Below are 17,511 nucleotides of genomic sequence, written 5' to 3' on the forward strand. Positions count from 1 at the left end.
CTGGACCCCTAAGCTGTAGCTGTCTACTATCTCACCTCCCAGACAATGGATTTCTCTCTGGGTGGCCAGAGATAGCTGTTGCTGATTCTGGCTGTCCTTCAACTTTCCTTCACTTGCAGGTGGAGCTGGTGCTTCTTTGTCCACCCCCTCAGGGCAGGACTCATATCTCACTTGGTCATGGTTGAACCTCCAACCGCTTGTTGGTGCTCAACACCTGTTATACAAGTGCTTCTCTGAGTGTGATCCCAGTACCAGCAGTGTCAGCCTCAGCTAGGTGCATGTCAGCAATGCAGATTCTTGGCCCACCCAGACCTACTAACAAGATAGTCTGGGAGTGGGGACCAGCACTCCAAAAACAAGTCTTATACAGGCTAACCTAATGTTGGTCACTGAGTTACTGTTGCCTGAATGGGTGGCCAAGGAGGACTGTCTTGGAGGGGGGCTGTTTCTCCTCCCCCACCTGGTCTAGAGGCTATGGCTGTAGCTTTTCAGGATGGGGTGGATCTGGAGGAGGGAGCAGCTCCCTGGGCTGGTCTATCACTGAGTGTGTCTCCCTGTCCCATTCTCTCTCCTAGCCCATCATATGCTGTTTATAGCACGGATGGGATTTACCCCCAAGGATAATGGCAGGCTTGCTACAGCAAATATGTAAGCTGTTCCGGTTGAGTAGTCGAGCATATCTGCTCTCCCGTGGACTGATTTCAAGTGCATTATACACACTCTTCTCAGAGAAAAATACCCAACGGCATTTCTCCGGAATGATTCCAGGTCTACCCTCCGGTGTGAGAAGCATTATTTGTGGGTAATAGAAGTCTGAAAATTAATTAGCATCTTATCGATTTCACTCTGTTGTCCTTGAATCATATTGCTATTGTTAACAGTAACCATCTAGCCTGACAAACTGTTAATAACTAAATCTCTTATGGGCAGGAGCAGTGTGTTCTAGAGCCACGTGTGGATGAGGACCTATGTGGGACAGCCAGCAGGCAGGAGGGAATGCTGGGAAAGGGCAGGGGTGCTCATGGTAATTTTTGTGCTTCTAGGAACTACTCCTTCTACGTCCTCGACAACCAGAACTTGCAGCAGCTTTGGGATTGGGACCACCGTAACCTGACCATCAAAGCTGGGAAAATGTATTTTGCTTTCAATCCCAAATTGTGCGTCTCCGAAATTTACCGCATGGAAGAAGTGACGGGGACCAAAGGACGCCAGAGCAAAGGAGACATAAATACCAGAAACAATGGAGAGCGAGCCTCCTGTGAGTGGACCCAATGGCCGTGATCAAGCAGACCCTCCTCCAATCTAGAATGGTGGCTCTACTTATAGGCCCCTCCTCGTGAAATGGGGAGGGGAACACAAGGCCTTACCCAGCACTCTGCTCCTGTGTGTGTCTCTTTGGACTCAGCAGTGGGGCAGATTTGTGACAGATTCATATTTGTAAATTATCTTTTGCAGGTGCAGAAGCGTGCTAAACATTTACAGATAGATTCCTACCCAGATTTTACCCACGTGCTCACGGAACACAGGGTTAAATGTCTTTTAATGCACAGGAGTACAGTAAGATTATTATTTCTTTGAGATTATTTTTCAAGGAAGAGCTGGTCCCCTCCTCCACTGCCAGGGAGCAAGCTCGACTCAGTCTCCCACAGTTTAGGGGGAAGTCTGAGGGCAGAGGGGACCTAGCTACAAGCCCAGCACAGTGGTCACGGGTTCCCTGTCTCCCTTGGCCTCCTCCTTGCTCCCACTCCAACACGGAAAAGATGGAGAGAGCCTGCCTCCCTGAACTGATACTGCTTTATATATTTAGAACAACATAATTATAACCTTGCCATGGTTATATGACTTCTACCTTAAGGTCTCGTAGCTGAGATACAACAGTACATCTTTCATCTAACCCTGTATATCAAACTGCTTTTAAAAATGTTGTGGTTCTATTTGGCTGGATAGAGTTATAAAAGGAAATTGTCTTTCTGCCATTGGCTTTTAATAAGGGAAGGGTATTTGAAAAAAAAAATAGAGTAATTTATATGATCAGAAGTGATTTGTGCACATGCGCATACACACAGGTACCCACACATGCAGGAGGGGAGGGCTTGGGAAACCATTAGCATTTGTTTGGTTAGTTTCCCTGGTGTCTGGATTTACCTGGTAGACACTCAGCTCTGGAAGAGCTTTTAGAGGGAAGAAGCCTGACACGAAGCTACGTGACATGTTGGCCACCAGCACCTTCTCCCTAAAGTGCCCACCCAGCCCATGCTGTCCCCCTGCTCCAACCGTAGCAGAGTTAGTGTGCCTGAGCATTTTCAGAAGTGTTTCCTACTCTGAGTCCTACTTCCTACAGCCGGTCTGACCTGTCAGATTGTGAATATGGTGGCCATTTATTTTCCTCTGAAAACAGAATCCCATTTTCTCTTTTAATAACACATTAGCAGGAACTACAGTTCTTTTCTAACTTGAGATCAGCACATTTTGCCCCACTGACTTCTTAGTTTTCACTGCCTTTAGCCTCTGTATGACCTGCTGAGTGTGTGTCAGGATTCAAGCAAATAGAGGAAGAAAAGGACAGTCCATTAGGGAGCTTTCAGGTCTCCATGAAGGTTGGGCAGTCAGCAATGCTGCCCTGGGTCTTGTGGTCCTTTGAATCTGGCCAGATGTACCAGACGGGGCCTGGGGTGAGTCCCTGCCATACCCCTCTAGCAACTTCCAGACAAAGCACAGGAGGCTTGGCCAAGTGGCATTGTTCTTGGCAATGCCTAATTCATTTTCCACTGTGTGTCAGCCTCAGCTGGAGGCCTTCAAGGAGCATCCTTGTCCTTCCAGGCTGATAACCAAGTTCAGATGGAGAAAAGTGCCCCCCCTGTGGCACACCTGGTCTGTTAGCCTGTCGTGGCTGGTTCCACAGAACCAGATGGACATCCACAACCACAGGACAGGTGCTATCACAGCACAGAAGATGCAGCCTAGCCTAGAGGCTAATCCTCACCTTCCCTGGTCCCCTGGGTAGCCCGTGTCTTAGGGATCAGCAGAAAGACCCAGTGCCTTGCTCAAGTAGGCAATCCTTTCCTGTCAAGATAGGAGTCATAGATTCAGGTCCTGGGTGACCAAGTGTGCTAAGACAAAGGGACAAGCTCCTTATGGCCCCGTGTGGTAAAGTGTCTGGGTCCTCAATGGAAATAAGAGAGCCAAACTGAGGAGTCCAGGAGGGGACTTAGCACGTACGGACAGCTTTGCAGATGAGGTTAAATAGCGCAGGGCAGGTGACGTGTAAGACATGTAGAGGAAGAGGACCTTGATCTTTGTCACAGATACTGCTTTATACTGCAGGTGAAAGCGACGTCCTGCACTTCACCTCTACGACCACATGGAAGAATCGCATCATCATCACGTGGCACCGTTACCGGCCCCCTGACTACAGGGACCTCATCAGCTTTACTGTCTACTACAAGGAAGCGTGAGTTTCTGTGCTCTGTGGTATCCTGTGGGTGGGGCTGTGGGTGGGGACGCCTGTGCTTCACCCTCAGTCCTCCCTCCCCAGCTGTCACAGGACATCTGTCACTGTGGTGACAACCACAACATCACAGTGTACAGTGTTAGCTTGAGGCCTTTCACTCTTTGTTTTCTTTTTCTTTTTTTGTTTTTTAAGATTTTATTTATTTATTAGAGAGAGAGAGAGAGCATAAGCAGGGGGGAGGGGCAGAGGGAGAGGGAGAAGCAGACTCCCCACTGAACAGAAAGCCCAATGCAGGGCTCCATCCCAGGACCCAGAGATCACGACCTGAGCTGAAGGCAGATGCTTAATTGACTGAGCCACCCAGGCACCTGAGGCCTTTCATTCTTCAGCGGGTCATTAGAAGGGTTTGAATAAAATAATTCCAAAAAGAAAAGCTTGTGTTTTAGAGAATTAGGTTAGTCCAGACATCCATAAAGTGGAATACAGAATGTGCCCACTAACCCCAAGAACTCTAGCTTCCCTAGGGGTGACCCCCAGACAATCTGTCATTTTATTCCTGTCCATAAGCTCTTCCCAAAACCTGCTCCTCTGCTCTAGGTTATGAGCCCTCTGAACCAGGGAAGGAAGAATGGAGGGAGACTGACCTTCATGTTTTTAACCTTTCATGATTTCTCCCAAAATCTGGGGGCTTTTCTTGTGCCTACGGGTGATATCCACCTGCCTCAGCAGCCATCGCTTCCTCCAGAGGGCAGCTCTTTGGTCTCTCTCTTCCTTTCTTTGCCTCCTTATCCATGTGGTTCCCCCAGTCTCATTAACCACCCTCCTTAACCAGCTCCAATTGTGATTCTGTAGGTCTCTTTCCAAAGTGGTTGGCTTCCCCAGAGCTAGAACCAGAGCCACCAATGGCAGTATCTGGTCCCCTTGCCCCTGCCATAGCCAGGACCCTGGGAAGGGTCATAGGAGTAAAAAAAAGCAGATCTCAGGATTATTGGGTGCTCAGTGTGTTTCTGTGTGGGAGTCATTCATGGTCTTCTGTTATGATGACAGGGAGGGCCATGTTAATATCTGTTTCAGAAGCCAGCGGCTAGGGTCTGTCTGACCCTTTCATCTGATTGATGGAGAACCCCTACCTGCCCAAGAATGTGTGCAAAATATTCTCTCTTTGATGCTTCCACCAGTGCTTTGGCATTTTCACCTGGTAATCTCACCAAGGAGTCAATGTTAGTTTCAGAGACAATCTGGAAGCTAAATACTTGAATATCATAAAATACTTAAGCAATCACAATTGTTTGCGAGCCATTGAGATTTTGAAAGCTCTATGTTGGAAGCTGTTCTTCTGTAGTAAAAGTCCTTTCTCCCCAAAAGTTTTATTCTTCCTCAGTAGCTAATGTTTGCATTAAATTATTATGCTTATTTTGTTCTTTTTTTTTTTTTTTTTTTTTTTATTTTTATTTATGATAGGCACACAGTGAGAGAGAGAGAGGCAGAGACACAGGCAGAGGGAGAAGCAGGCTCCATGCACCGGGAGCCCGATGTGGGATTCGATCCCGGGTCTCCAGGATCGCGCCCTGGGCCAAAAGCAGGCGCCAAACCGCTGCGCCACCCAGGGATCCCGCTTATTTTGTTCTTAATGGTGAAAAATGCCACAATTGGAAAAGAGAAAAATAGCATTTGCTTGTATGCTTAAGGAGCTGTGTTTTCAATCCCAGCAACAATTAGAATTTATTTTTCTTGAGGCAGAGTATGCAGTTCTACAGTGTGTTTGTAAATGTGGTGAAACCTGGGGTCCCGTTGCTTAATTTTATCCTTCTGTACAAATCTAATTGACCATGTATTTCTAATTCCCATTATAGAAAGTGTGACGGGACGCCTGGGTGGCTCAGCAATTGAGTGTTTGCCTTTGACTCGGGCATGATCCTGGGGTCTGGGATCAAGTCCCACATTGGGCTCCTGCAGAGAGCCTGCTTCTCCCTCTGCTTATGTCTCTGCCTCTTTCTCTCTGTGTCTCATGAGTACATAAATAAAATATTTTTTTAAAAATAGAAAGTGTGATGTGCTTGGCCCTTGGGAAAGGTTTCTGAGAGTTTTGATGTCAGAGACCTAAAACTTTCTCTGAGTTTCACCCACTGTCTTGCAGACCTTTTAAAAACGTCACGGAGTATGATGGGCAGGATGCCTGTGGCTCCAACAGCTGGAATATGGTAGATGTGGACCTCCCTCCCAACAAGGACGTTGAGCCTGGCATTTTACTGCACGGACTGAAGCCCTGGACGCAGTATGCGGTTTATGTCAAGGCGGTGACCCTCACCATGGTGGAGAATGACCACATCCGTGGGGCTAAGAGTGAAATCTTGTACATTCGCACCAATGCTTCAGGTATCTGCACACCGCCCATCCCATATTCAAGCTCACCATGCTTGCTTATGACAAGTGTAGGCAGAGGGCCAGCAACACATGTGCCTGTTGTTTCTCTTGAACCTGGACCAGTCTGCTTTTTATGTATCTTTCTTACCAATAACTAATGCTCTGTCATACTATTTTTCTCAGTCCCAATACCCTGGGCTCTCCTGGGCCATTTTCTGACCCATCTCCTATCATCTGTCTGCCCTGCACCAGTGAGCCCAGGTCCTCCAGGAGGCTGGGGTGGTTTTTTTTGGAGGACCCCTCCAGGATACAGCCCCCTGTTTTATTTTCATAGTTGAACCTCCAGGAACTGAAAACATGCTAAGTTCGTGTCCCATTTACCTCATGTGGCTACTTGGTTTTCCATCTTCATTCTGTAGAGACCGGGGTCCCACGAAGGTAGACAGAATTTGGAAATGTCAGACAGAGTATGTATGTTGTGGACATTCCAGATATTCACTGGTAAAAGTGTTCCTCTTTCTGTCTCTGTCTTCATTTTCTAAACCACCTCATTTTTCTCAACCCCAGAGTCTGGAACTAATGAAAGCAAACGTTTCTGTGTATTAGCTAAGTATATGAAAACCAGCTTAGAGGTAGGAAAATCCACATCATTTCTAAAGACAATGATAAATATCCTTGGATGATAGGGGTTTTTAAAGAATACCCTTAAGGTAGCACAAAACAAGTTTAAATGGTGGAGAGGGTAAAGAAAAAGTGTTTATGGGGAAAACCTTTGGCTCCTGCATGCCTGCTTCTTCCTCCCTTCCTCCATCTCAGGGATCCCATAAGTGGTCACAATCATGTCACAGATCCTAAAGTGTTTATAGAAGTAAATCTGGCACAGGCTTCTGATCCTGGATGTGGGTAGTATAGCAGAGGCTCAAAGGCAACAAAACAAGTTATGCTTCCTAAGGTTTGGAAGTAAATTATTGTTGCCAGCTCAGGAAAAATACGAATCTTTCCTTTTTATGACAAATTCTTTTCTTTTTTTTTTTTTTTTCTTTTTTTTTAAGATCCATTCAGGGGCACCTGGGTGGCTCAGTGGTTGAGTGTCTGCCTTTGGCTCAGGTTGTGATCCCAAGGTCCTGGGATTAAGTCCCATATCAGGCTCCATGCTGGAAGCCTGCTTCTTCCTCTGCCTGTGTCTCTGCCTCTCTCTTTGTGTCTCTCAGGAATAAATAAATAAAGTCTTTAAAAATAATAAAATAAAGATTAATTCATTTACTTTAGAGAGAGAGTGAGCTGAGGGAGAGGGACAGAGAGGGAGAGAGAGAGTCCTCAAGCAGACTCCCCACCAAACAGAGCCCAATGTGGGGCTCGATCTCAGGATCCTGAGACCATGACCTGAGCTAAAATCCAGAGTCAGCTGCCCAACTGACTAAGCCACTCAAGTGCCCCTTATTATATGACGAATTCTTAAACCCATTTCCCTTCCCCAAAGATGGAAAACTAAGCACCATACAAATTGGGCCAGTTCCCTACATTTTGGCCCCTGTCCTTTCAAGTGGCAGAAAGAGAGGAAGGCCCAGTAAGTCCTCTGCTTCAGCTTTTTTGTGATACTTAGACTTGAAACATCGAGGGGTACGCTATTTATTCTTGAGATATTGACTTTGGAAATCTGAAAGTGGCCGAGCATCCCGTGGTTGTTTTTCCTGAAAAATCTGGCATTAGTCACAACTTCTTCCTAAAGCATCACTCCAAACAGGTGTTCAGAATCTTGTGTATGATATTATGGGCCTTAAAGTACCCTCAAGCTCTTTGCCCTTTGAAATTTTAAAAGTGGCTTGGATGGCCATGTTGTGTAAGTGATCTACAGTAAAGAGGTCTCTTTACTCTTTACTTTGGAAAACCCATGAAAATCAGTGTTTTCTTGTGAACCCAAGGAAAATACGATTTCGCTGGTCCCTTTATACATAAGGCAGCTCTGGGTTTGGGTTTGGGAGGCAGTAGTACATAAAACTTGACCAGATTATTATGCTTTATCTGTAAATCAGTATTCTTTGGCTGCTAACAGAGTCTATTGCTTGCAGCCAAGGCTCTGTGTATGCTTGGGTTTGTGGACTGCTTTTCCTAGTCCTGCCTCATTCATTCTGTGAATGAATGAGGGGATCATGACCTGAGCCAAAGGCAGATGCTCAACCACTGAACCACCTAAGTGCCCCTAAATTAATACGATTTCAAAGAAAGATTTACTTGTCATCTCATGGATCTATGTTCACTGTGTCCTCACCCAGGTCATGCCTGTGGCTTCTTGTTGGTTTGCTATGACTACCTGCCAGCCTGGGTTTTGGGTTCATTCCATGTTCTGAAATGTCCTCTGTTGCTCTCTCCAGTTCCTTCCATTCCCCTGGATGTTCTTTCTGCATCAAACTCCTCTTCTCAGCTCATTGTGAAGTGGAACCCACCCTCTCTGCCCAACGGTAACCTCAGTTACTACATCGTGAGGTGGCAGCGGCAGCCCCAGGACAGTTACCTTTACCGCCACAACTACTGCTCCAAAGGTGAGTGGGAGGGATAGAAGCGAGGGGGCTTGGGACCAAACCCCAGCATCCGAATGGATCCAGGCCCCAATGTAACATGCGGCCCCTTGTCAGAACTCGGCTACATTCTCCACTGAGTGTGCTGGTGGCGACCCCTTTTCCTCCCCAGCACATACAACCTATTGATTTCTATTCCTGCTGGGCTTGTCTTTCCTGAGTAGATAAAATCCCCATCAGGAAGTATGCTGATGGCACTATCGATGTCGAAGAGGTGACAGAGAATCCCAAGACCGAAGTATGTGGTGGAGAGAAGGGGCCTTGCTGTGCCTGCCCCAAAACTGAGGCCGAGAAGCAGGCTGAGAAGGAGGAGGCCGAGTACCGCAAAGTGTTCGAGAATTTCCTGCACAACTCCATCTTCGTGCCCAGGTACCACTGCCATTTGAGAACATCTCCAGGCTGCTAGTCCTCAGGCAGGTTCCGTTGCTTTGTCCCCACTCAGGGGGGTTTATAGGTCAGCAGCCTCCTGGCAGAACCTATGGCCATCAGGGGAAGGACCAACAAAACAAGGTATCAGCTTGGTTGAGTGAGGTAGGGGCCGTGGAAGCCGGTTAGCCCTGACGGAGGGGCCGCCCCAGCCACACAGCCTCCCGCAGAGGCAGGTGGGCTCTCAGCTGTGGGGACAGGTAAGTGAAACTTGGAGAGGCTCACACCCTCAGACACCAGTGAATGGAGGGCCCTTTCTGTCCATCGCACCACTCTTCCCTGCTGCCTCTCAAAGCCAGGCTGAGAAGTGAAGCCAGAGTGAGTTTTGGAAGTGCCCCAACCTCCAAGCACAACCAGGTGCCACAGGCATCCCTGACACACACGTTTGAGGAGCAGCGTAGAGGACAGCCTTTCAGGGTAAAGCGGTCTCTGTCCCCAGGAATCCATCTGCTCCCCTGCCCCAGTCCCCGTTTCCACTAAGTGAGGACAAAAATGGAGGAAGGTAAATATGCAAAGCCTCACTATTCACAGTAGCCAAAGCTGGGAGCAACCCACGTGTCCATCAGTAGATGAATGGATAGGCAAAATATGATCTATCCACGCAATGGAATATTACCCAACCATGGAAAGGAATGAGATTCTGACAAGGGGCACAACTTGGATGGACCTTGAAAACATTATGCTAAGTGAAAGAAGCCAGACACAAAAGGAGCAGATATTATAGGATTCCACACATATGAGGCATCTACCAGAGGCCAATTTGTGACAGAAGGTGCATTTGAGGTTTCCAGGGGCTAGGGGGCTGGGAGGGAGAAACGGGGAGTTTGGCTTTAACGAGTCCAAGAGCTTCTGTTTGAGGCAATGAAAGATTTTGGAAACAGTGATGATGGTGATTACATCATGAATATAATCAATGCCACTGAATTATACACTTGAAAATGGCCAAAATGGCAAGATGTGGGTATTTTTTTTATTCAAAAATTTTATTTTACCACAATAAGAAATGGTTTAAAAAAAACATGGAGGGGAGTCCAGCAGGGTAGCCCTGCAATGTCTGGGGAAGGAGATGGAAACAGAGTGGTGGTCCTTGTTTCCTTTTTCCTCCTGAAAGATTATAGTGTGGCGTTTACAAACAGCCTCTTGCCTGAAACGTGAGCGGAGGAACTGGACTCTGTTGCATCTACATGCTGCTGGCTCCTACGGCGTCCCAGCCACCTGCCCACTGCCCAGCATGTTCTGTGATCACTGTCCTTCCTGCCCCTGCCCCTGAGAGGCACCAGAAGTCTGTAGCTTCTTTTTATTCTGTAATAACTTTGCCCTTAAAGGCTTACTTAGATTGTAACAACGAATGGCTTTTAAAGTGATTTTTTTCCCATCAAGTGACCTTTCTGATATTTGTGTAATAGTCAAAGATAGCCATTGTACTTTGAAAAGTCCTTAAGAAGTGAAGACCTCTTAGAGTTGCAAGCATTCTTTTCAGAACATAGCTCTTCGTTGCTTAGTGCCTTTCTGCCCCTTTTCTCCTCTCTAGGAGTGTGAAGGTGTGAGAGCCCACCATAGGTCCTCCCCACCTGCTCCACTGGAGACATCTCCTTATAGGGCTGCAGATCAAGTGTTAGCCTAGATTGTGTGTCATGTGTGGTTCCAAGAATAAGAGCATTTGAGGAGCTCAAAGATGTGTAAAAACTAAATTCAGGCTTAGTGACTTCTCTAACAGCCTAATTAGTTAACGAACCATTTGGGACTTGGCCTTCCTTTGGACACACCAATGGCACACACATGGGCCATTTTCCCCATGTCAGCAGGGACTCAGCTAGTGCTTCTCCCTATGGACAGATGCAGGTGAGTTTAGAGTGTCCCAAATAGGCTGGGCAGGAGTTGTCTGTTTATTTTCCAGCAAAAGCTGTCGGCTGCATTGCTATCTTGTCCCACCGACCTGCCAGAAGTTCAGATTGTGAGTCCAGGCTTTGGAAAAGTTTTGCAAAAGGGCCCCAAGCTTTCAGTTTGTAGTTACAAAGCAGTACCTTTCTTTCTCATCAGATGGGGAACACAAGATCGGGCAATGTGAAGGCAGAGCTGTGGCTGACACAGATATTATTAATGCATTGTGTTCGTGTTGGTGAATTCAAAATAAGCTTCCTCTCATGCCAAATTACCCCTGACGAATGCATGCATCCACCCCTTTGGCCCAGACATTCTCTCTCCTAAGATAAGTCTGACCTGCTATTCAGTCTTTTCATAGGATGAATATAAATACCACATTTGCCCACGGTGAGCAGCCACAATTTATACAAACTTCATATTGTTTTTTTTAATGCCTTTTACTAAGGATGTAAATCTCACATCCACACAATTTGCAACACAATTTTGATAGAAGGAGTGTCTAAGTGGCAGAATGATTGAATCATAAAGGAAGGTTTTCTATTTTACAACTAAACTATCCCAAGACGATTTTTATTTCTTTCAATTCATTCTAAGAACAATTTGTTTGGGGGCTCAAACCAGTCAAGTTTGGTATGTTAAATATTGTCCAACATGTCCCACATGGTTTGAAATAGAATGGAAACTAGAGTTGGTAGTGAATATCTTTTATTGACCACAGCCTTTATTTTTTATTATTTGTTTATTTAAATTTTATTTAAATTCCATTAATTAACATATAATGGATTATTGGTTTCAGAGGTAGAATTCAGTGATTCATCAGTCTTGTCTAACACCCAGTGCTCATTTCATCATGTGCCTTCCTTAATGCTCATCACCCAATTACTCCATCCCCCACCCACCTCCCCTCCAGCAACCTTCAGTTTGTTTCCTATGATTAAGACTCTCTTACGGTGGGGCACCTGGGTGACTCAGTGGTTGAGCATCTGCCTTTCTCTCAGGTCGTGATCCTGGGGTCCTGCGATCAAGTCCCACGTTGGGCTCCCCAAGAGAGCCTGCTTCTCCCTCTACCTATGTTTCTGCCTCTCTCTCTTCATGTCTTTCATGAATAAATAAATAAAATCTTTTAAGAAAAAAGTTTCTTACAGTTTATCTGCCTCTCTGATTTTGTGTTGTTTTATTTTTTCCTCTTTTCCCCTATGATCCTCTGTTTTGTTTCTTAAATTCCACATGAGTGAAATCATTTGATACTTGTCTTTCTCTGATTGACTTATTTCACTTAGCATAATATCCTCAAGTTCTATCCACGTCATTGCAAATGGCAAAATTTCATTTTTTGACAGCTGAGTAGTATTCCGTTGTATGTATATACCAAATCTTCTTTATCCATTCATCTGTCGGTGGGCATCTGGGTTCTTTCCAAATTTTGACTGTTTGTGGACATTGCTGATATAAACATCGGGGTGCAGGTACCCCTTTGGATCATTACATCTGTATCTTTGGGGTAAATACCCACTAATTGCTTTAGTGGGTCATAGGGTAGCTCTACTTTCAACTTTTTGAGGAACCTCTACACTGTTTTCCAGAGTGGCTACACTAGCTTGCTTTCCCACCAACAGTGTGAGAGGTTTCCCCTCTCTCTGCATCCTCACCAACATCTGTTATTTCCTGACTTGTTAATTTTAGCCATTCTGACTGGTGTGACATGGTATCTCATTGTGGTTTTGATTAGTATTTCCCTGATGCCAAGTGATGTTGAGCATTTTTTCATGTGTCTGTTTAGCCTTTATTTTTTAAATCACATAGTTGGGTTTAAGTAACTGAAATGTTGACACATGTTGAAGATTAAAAGGTTTTTCCTGATGGAGTAAGTTGTGTCATGGAGTGGGAATAGGGAAAGCTCTCAGTGATACTTGCTATTGGTCATACCACTTGGAAATGTGACTATTTGCAGAGAATCATGGGCATACCATTCTGCTTGTCCCATATCTTATGTTCCTGATGTTTTCCCATGTGGCCTACCTCTGCCCAGTCCCTAAATTGGTGTCATCAGTAATAGTTGTAATCCCAGGTAAATGGCGATGGGCTTCAGGAAGGGTTTGGGCAGAGTATTATTTTGCAGTGGATTAAACCCAAGTTTTGTATTGGTTTTATGTGTTGTACTGATTTTGAAAAGAAGGCAGGACATTCATTCTGGTAGGTGTCAAAAAGATCTCCATAGCAATAAATGTAATTCCTTGTGTCCTTCTGTTCCAAGATTGATTGATGTGCAGTGTGTGAGGATAGAAAATTATCAGTCTCCTAACTTATTTCCTAACCTTTCCTCCCCCAATATTATGAAAGCGAATTCAGTGGGGCCATTAGCACATGGCCTTTCCCTGTGGTTCTCTATCTGGTAGAATGAGCATATATGGATTGAGTGCTTCATGTTTTTGGTTAGGACCCAGTGGGTCACTGCACAAAAGTGGTGACAGCATTTTCTGCAGGGGAATCCACAGGCTGGGCAGCCTGGGGAGCTCAAGCCCCCTGCTTTTCCCTTCCAGGTCTGTCACGTCCAAGCAAATAAGGACCCACAGGAAACCTGCTGAGTGTCAGCTGAACCACAAATGGCTTCCCAGGTGCCCTAATTCCCTGTGGGACTTCTCTTTCTCCCGTAAGCAAGAACTGATGAGCATTCCATTTTTTTTATCTTTCTTCTTGCCATGAGATTTCAGTTTTCTTTCCCAGATGAACTTTTTTCTGCTTCCTTTCTACCCTTTGCCTGTGCACAGGATGAGTGATGCCCACTGACAGGCTCAGTGTGGAATGGGCAGCACCTCGGCTCTCATTGCTGCTGGTGGCCGGCCCAAGGCTGGCTGTTTGTCATCTGGGTGCTTACCCTCCTCCTCTGTTGCTGTTGGTTCCTGTAAATGCCAGGGGCTTGTTTTTAAGGTTCCTCAGGGGGAACCCAGAGCCCTTTTATCCCCACATCCCACAATAGCAGCTGTTGGAAGGAAGGGTCACCCCCTCCAGCTTCATGGACCGCATCATCTTCCCTTTTGGGCACAGACATTCTCTTTTCTCTTTTGCTGTCCTATTGCTTTTGTGGCTATTATCGAAAGCCCTAGTCAAGTCCATGGCAGTGACTCCATCTCAGTCAATAGCAGGGCCTTGGAGAGGACACAGGAGGTCACTGCTGAGGGGGAGGCAAAGTCAGGCTGGAGAGACCTCCAGGAGTGTGAGAAATACAGACACTAGGGTCTCAGAGGAAGAGGGGGCCAGTGGGAGCCCCAGAGGGAAGGGTCTGGGGGTCCAGGCAAGTGCTCGCTGCCTGGTATATTTCTTTCCTCAAAGGGGGTCAGAGAAGCCACCAACCCCAGGCCTTTGAACCACCCACCCTGCCTCTACCACATGCCTCGCCTCTCACCTCACCCATTAATAAATTTTAGTGTGACCAGCAGGTTGGTCATCTTCAATGCTTAGCTATGAGGCCAGTGGACTACATAGCATGGACATTCTGATGAAAGGGCCAAGCTGCTGCAGGGTCAGGGGTGACTGAAGCATTTGTTTGCCTCTTGATACAATCAAGGAACCTCTCTGGGAGCCAGGGGGCAGCTTGTGTGCTGATTCTGAGGTTTGCAGTGTAGAGAAAGGAATATAAATAATGAAGAAGGAAATCCCCATATAATGTGTTGGTTCTTATCCAGAGGGGCTGAATAGCTCCTTTCATCCAAAGTTCAGATTTTTCTTTCCTTTCCGTTACTCTAACCCAAGTCATAGAAGGGACAAAAGAGGTAGAGGCACTTACAAGCCAAGTTTCTCTCTTCCTTGCAGACCTGAAAGGAAGCGTAGAGATGTTACACAAGTCACCAACACCACCATGTCCAGCCGAAGCAGGAACACCACGGTGGTGGACACCTATAATATCACAGACCCAGAAGAGCTCGAGACAGAATACCCTTTCTTTGAGAGCAGAGTGGATAACAAGGAGAGAACTGTAATCTCTAACCTCCGGCCTTTTACCCTGTACCGCATTGACATCCACAGCTGTAATCATGAGGCTGAGAAGCTGGGCTGCAGTGCCTCCAACTTTGTTTTTGCAAGAACCATGCCTGCAGGTAGGGTGTGATCCAGCAAACCCCACTCCTGACTTGCTCACAGCCCTGTGGAGAAGCTTATGTTTTATGGACGCAGAGTCTGTCCTCCAGGACGATGACCCTTAGTCTCTGTTGTGCTTACTAAAGAACAATTGGTCATCTCTAGGCAGCATGGTAGACCCAACAGCCCAGGGAATGGAGTCCACTCATAATGACATCATTTCCAACCTAGTCTCTGCACAGAGTACTATAAGAGCAGGGAGGGAGCACCCTTCTAGGTTAACTCTCCTCCTACTTGGTGTCATTGTACATTCCCATGGCCCTGTTCCCCATTTGTGCACATGTAAATTTGCCTGGTCCCTCCTGAATCCTTGGGTTCTGTGGAATCCATTAGCTGCCTTGACTCAGAGCGGTACCTTCACTCCTCAAGGTCAACTGCTGGTGTTGCCTTTGGTGCTGCCTCTTGGGTCTTCACCTTCCCCTTGGAAGTTAGAAGCTGCCTGTTGTTCACGCTGCCATCCATCTTCAGGGATGGGCCAACTGCCCATTCTCTTTCCTGCCTGAGGCAGCAGGAAGTAGAAGGAGTCCAGAAGAAGAGCCTAGAAGGGAGGCCTCCAGGGCACAATTCTGGCTGTCGCATGTGCATGTCTCAAGGCAGCTGTCAACTTCCCTTGCTTGAGTTTCCCAACTCATCTGGGAGAGACAGAAGCTAGCTCGTTGACCAAAGCTTTCCCCAGCTATAACTTGCAGTGACTCTTGCTCACCACTTGGCTTACTGCTTTAAGCAGAAGCAAGAGAGCAAAGCACCCAGCCTCAGCTAGCATCTGCTGGAGGGGAGGGGTTGACAGTGGCCACCGGCTGGCTCTCAGCACCAGCTTCCCAGAGGCTTCCTCACAGGCCTGGCTTGGGGGCCGTCTCTCAGGCCTCCATCAAAGCTATGTCTGCCTCATGCAGATGCAGACCTGGAAGGGTCCATGTCATGGCCTGAAAGCTTGCCACCACCCCCTCTACTTACAAGGCACCTTTTCGATGCTGCTTGTGTTCAATGGCATCACATAATTTCCCTTCTCAAGTGGTAGAAGCCAAATACCAGAAATAAGTGACTCAGGCTGCCAGGATTTTCCTACTGTACTCTATAGCAGGCTTTTTTGATGGTGGGGGGGTTGGGAGGTGTTGGGTAAGGTCCAAGGGGAAGGAGGGTATTGTGGCATCTTGAGACTTCTGGGTCTTTAGATTGCTTATATGCTAAACCCCCGTGCTATGTGTGAGCAGTTGGCTTTTGTGGAGTGTATGTGGTGACCGCCCTGGGCCCCTCATGCACAGAGAGAATGCTCAGGTTAGCTCACCCCAAGGAACCTGAATCTCACTTTATCACTTGTTTAAATTGTTGCACAGAAGGAGCAGATGACATTCCTGGGCCAGTGACCTGGGAGTCAAGGCCTGAAAACTCCATCTTTTTAAAGTGGCCAGAACCTGAGAATCCCAATGGATTGATTCTAATGTATGAAATAAAATATGGATCCCAAATCGAGGTAAGACTGGGGCAGTGGTCCCCACCTGGCTGTGTTGCCATTATAATTGAGAGCATATGCCACAGCACAGTACAGACCACCTCCTGGTTAGCTGAGAACTTAACTTAAAATGAGGAGGTAAGTCAGTGAGGATTTACGTCTTTCTACCAGCTCTAAGGAAAATACTCAGTATGTGAGGAGAGGGGCTTGTTCTCACCCTTCAGAAACTATTTTGTTACATAAAATGATCTTTCAGCATGAGCTAGATTGGTCTTAAGAACTTTTCATCTTGCTGGAACTCTTTTTGATTACCAAATATATATATTTGGTTAGAACTTAGTTATGTTTACAGTTACTGGAAGATTGCCATTCAACACTTGGTTTCTTCCCTGTTATTGCAAATCGGGATCACTGTTAGGTGGGACATGAGAGATTGGGTGGCAGGAGGCACCCATTTCTCACATGCTTGTGGGAAGTTGGCACTTATGTTTTATTTCCCCCAGGATCAGCGGGAATGTGTATCCAGACAGGAGTACAGGAAGTATGGAGGTGCCAAGCTTAACCGGCTCAACCCGGGGAACTATACAGCCCGGATCCAGGCCACTTCTCTCTCTGGGAATGGGTCGTGGACGGATCCTGTGTTCTTCTATGTCCCAGCCAAAAGTAAGGCATGGACAAGGAGTAGTTGGAAAACCCGAAAGCAGGTCGGGCCGGGATTGGGAAAGCCTGGGCTGTCGGGGCTCTCTCTGACTTTCTGATTTTCCATTGGAACCAAAGTTGGCCAAATTTCAGAAGGGTCACACTTCAGCCAGCACCTCATTTGGGAGCTCAAGCAAGGGAATGGCTTCATGGAGTTCCTACCTCATTTGGTGGGCAGGGAGAGGATCTGAGCCCCTTTTGAAGCAGTCAGCAAGAGGCCTTTGCTTGCAACTTGTTTTATGTCTGAAGCATTTTACAAAGCACTGAATTGACCATTCCAGCTCTTGTCCAATTAGCTGCTAGTCCGGGCTCAGATTTAGGGCTTAGAATCGTAAGGGGTGACAGAAACCTGGGAGCCATCTGGCCCAGCCTGTTCCAGGGCAGGAGTCCTTGTGACAGCATCTCAGACTGAGATGTCCCCTTTACTGCCTGTTGGTAAAATACAGATACACTTTTAAAGTACCAACATGCATTGAAAGTACACAGAGATTGGGCCATGTTGTGATTTCATGCTCAAACTGTTGACA

General features: G+C 46.6%; 1 protein-coding gene across 2 annotated transcripts in view; it reads left to right on the top strand.

The window, feature by feature from the left end:
• Positions 1-17,511, top strand: part of IGF1R (insulin like growth factor 1 receptor) — a 303,627-nt gene that overhangs the window by 248,062 nt on the left and 38,054 nt on the right. For both annotated transcript variants that reach the window (XM_077870111.1, XM_077870116.1), the window contains exons 6-13: positions 1,044-1,258; positions 3,325-3,451; positions 5,589-5,827; positions 8,188-8,355; positions 8,556-8,760; positions 14,512-14,795; positions 16,170-16,306; positions 16,789-16,948. In XM_077870111.1, coding sequence (XP_077726237.1) covers positions 1,044-1,258; positions 3,325-3,451; positions 5,589-5,827; positions 8,188-8,355; positions 8,556-8,760; positions 14,512-14,795; positions 16,170-16,306; positions 16,789-16,948 — 1,535 coding nt within the window. The remainder of the gene's footprint in view (positions 1-1,043; positions 1,259-3,324; positions 3,452-5,588; positions 5,828-8,187; positions 8,356-8,555; positions 8,761-14,511; positions 14,796-16,169; positions 16,307-16,788; positions 16,949-17,511) is intronic.

This window comes from Canis aureus, chromosome 2 (genome assembly GCF_053574225.1).
Source record: "Canis aureus isolate CA01 chromosome 2, VMU_Caureus_v.1.0, whole genome shotgun sequence".
Classification (NCBI taxonomy): domain Eukaryota; kingdom Metazoa; phylum Chordata; class Mammalia; order Carnivora; family Canidae; genus Canis; species Canis aureus.